Source organism: Rhincodon typus, unplaced genomic scaffold (assembly GCF_021869965.1).
Source record: "Rhincodon typus isolate 14 unplaced genomic scaffold, sRhiTyp1.1 hic_rhity00004049, whole genome shotgun sequence".
Taxonomy (NCBI): Eukaryota; Metazoa; Chordata; class Chondrichthyes; order Orectolobiformes; family Rhincodontidae; genus Rhincodon; species Rhincodon typus.
The window spans coordinates 11,993-14,130 of record NW_025969687.1 but is presented as its reverse complement, the minus strand read 5'-3'; the positions used below and the strand labels follow the sequence as shown (position 1 = coordinate 14,130).

Genomic DNA, 2,138 nt, shown 5'->3' with positions numbered 1-2,138 from the left:
CTCCTCTGATGCTGCTTGGCCTGCTGTGTTCATCCAGCTCTACACCATTCAGTGATACTAATTGACTTTCTGGATTTTTATTCAAAAATGAAAATGCCAGAAACATCTCTCATAAAAATGGTTTAATATTTGTTGTGCATATTAAAACAATCAACATTTGCAATACTATGAATGGTGCTTTTATAGGTTACAACTGATGATCGGAAATGCCCCCAACTCTTGAAACAACCATGTGGTTCTCGTTTTGGAACAGCTATAACTGCAGTTTCAGATCTCAACCTGGATAACTACAATGATGTTGTCATTGGGGCACCTTTAGAAGACAGCCATAAGGGTGCAGTCTACATCTTCCAAGGATCTGGTACAACCATTAACAAAAAATATTCACAGGTCTGATGCTGCTAGAACTTGAAAATGTATTATTATATATTCTCTGAAAGCTGAGCTGAGGCTCCCTCCCTAAATCTCTCCTCTTCCCTATTTTGTGTTTCTCCTGAAAATCTATCTTTGCTCAGCTTTTGCTCATCTGCCTTAATATTAATGCTTGATGTCAAATGTCGTCATACAAACCCTTAGGATTGACCTAGGTATGCTCTTTACATTAAATGTGCTACACCGCTACCAGTTGTTATTAGTCCTGGGGCTTTATCAACTTACAATGTCATTAATGTTTCCAGCACTACTTTTCTGCTAATATTAATATCCTTCAATTCCTGCTTCCCAAAAGACTTTTCCTTCTGTTGTACATCTGGGAAGTTATTTTTTTTTTGCTTCTTTTGTGGAGACAGAATAAAAGTAGTTGTTTAATTGTTCTGCCATTTCTAGCAGGACTGGAGAACTTGTTAGACTTAAACTCTTTAAATATTCTCAGTACCTTTTCCATAGTGATTATAATTGTGGTAACTTCCTCCCTCCCTTTCACCTCTTAATGTACAATTATTTCTGGGATGTTTTTAATTTGCAATGAAAACAGACACAAACATCTTTTCAATGCCTCTATCATTTCAATCCATCTGTCATTTCCTTATTTCCGGTTATTAATTCCCCAGTAACTCTCTTTAAAAGGATCCTGCTCACTTTAGCTATCTTTTCCCTTTTTTTAAAAAAATACGGGCAGAAACTCTTACTTATTCAGAGATAGTGGGAACTGCCCATGCTGGAGAATCTGAGATAACAAGGTGTAGAACTAGATGAACACAGCAGGCCGAGGAGCAGGAAAGCTGACGTTTCGGGTATGGACCCTTCTTCAGAAAATTCATTTCCTGAGGAAGAAGAGATATTGATGTGCTTGAACTGCCTCCAATGCCAGTACATAATTTATTTAAACACGACAACCAAAACTGTACAGAGTACTTCAGGTGTAATCTCAATAAAACCTTCTACCATTGTAGCAAGACTTCCCAATGTTTAATCTTCAACACCTTGCAACAAAGACCATAATTCCATTTACCTTCTTAATTAGTTGATACATCTATATGCTAATATTTTGTGTTTCATACCCAAATCCCTCTGTCCTGCACAGTTTTGGAGTTTCTCTCCATTTAAATAATAGCCTTCCTTTTGATTCTTCCTGCCAAAGTGCATGACCTCACACTTTTCTGTGTTAAAATCCATCTGGAAAGTTGCCCACTCGCTATCTGTACCCTCGTGCAGGTTCCTCATCACAACATACTCTCTTTTATACCACTAGCAAATTTGGATACCTTAAACCGCACCCTTCTTTCAAGTTATTAAAATAGATTGTAAATAATTGAGGCCCTAGGACTGAACCTGGTTGCATTCCATTCATTATATCTCTCCAGCTTGAAGAGGACACATAAATCATATCTTTTTGTCTTCTGTGTGTTAACCAATCGTCACAACATGTCACTGCCGCACCACCCCCCCAAGAAAATGAGGTCTTCTTTTATACAATAATCTTTTGAGTGGCATCTTTTCAAATGCTATCTGACAATTTAAATGCACACATCCACCGGTTCCCCTTTATCAACACTGACTGTTGAATCCTTCAAGATCTCTCGCAAATTCAGTTATCATGATTTCATTTTGACAAAACCAAGTTGACTTGTTTGATTTAGAACATAGAACATTGAACAGTACAGGCCCTTCGGCCCACGATATTGTGCCGACCTATTATC

General features: G+C 37.7%; 1 protein-coding gene across 1 annotated transcript in view; it reads left to right on the top strand.

The window, feature by feature from the left end:
- Positions 1–186: 186 nt before the first annotated feature.
- LOC125481882 (integrin alpha-1-like) overlaps positions 187–2,138 on the top strand; it is a gene marked incomplete at its 5' end in the record, with an annotated part of 13,408 nt that continues 11,456 nt past the window's right edge. The window contains one exon of the mRNA XM_048593810.1: positions 187–390. Coding sequence (XP_048449767.1) covers positions 187–390 — 204 coding nt within the window. The remainder of the gene's footprint in view (positions 391–2,138) is intronic.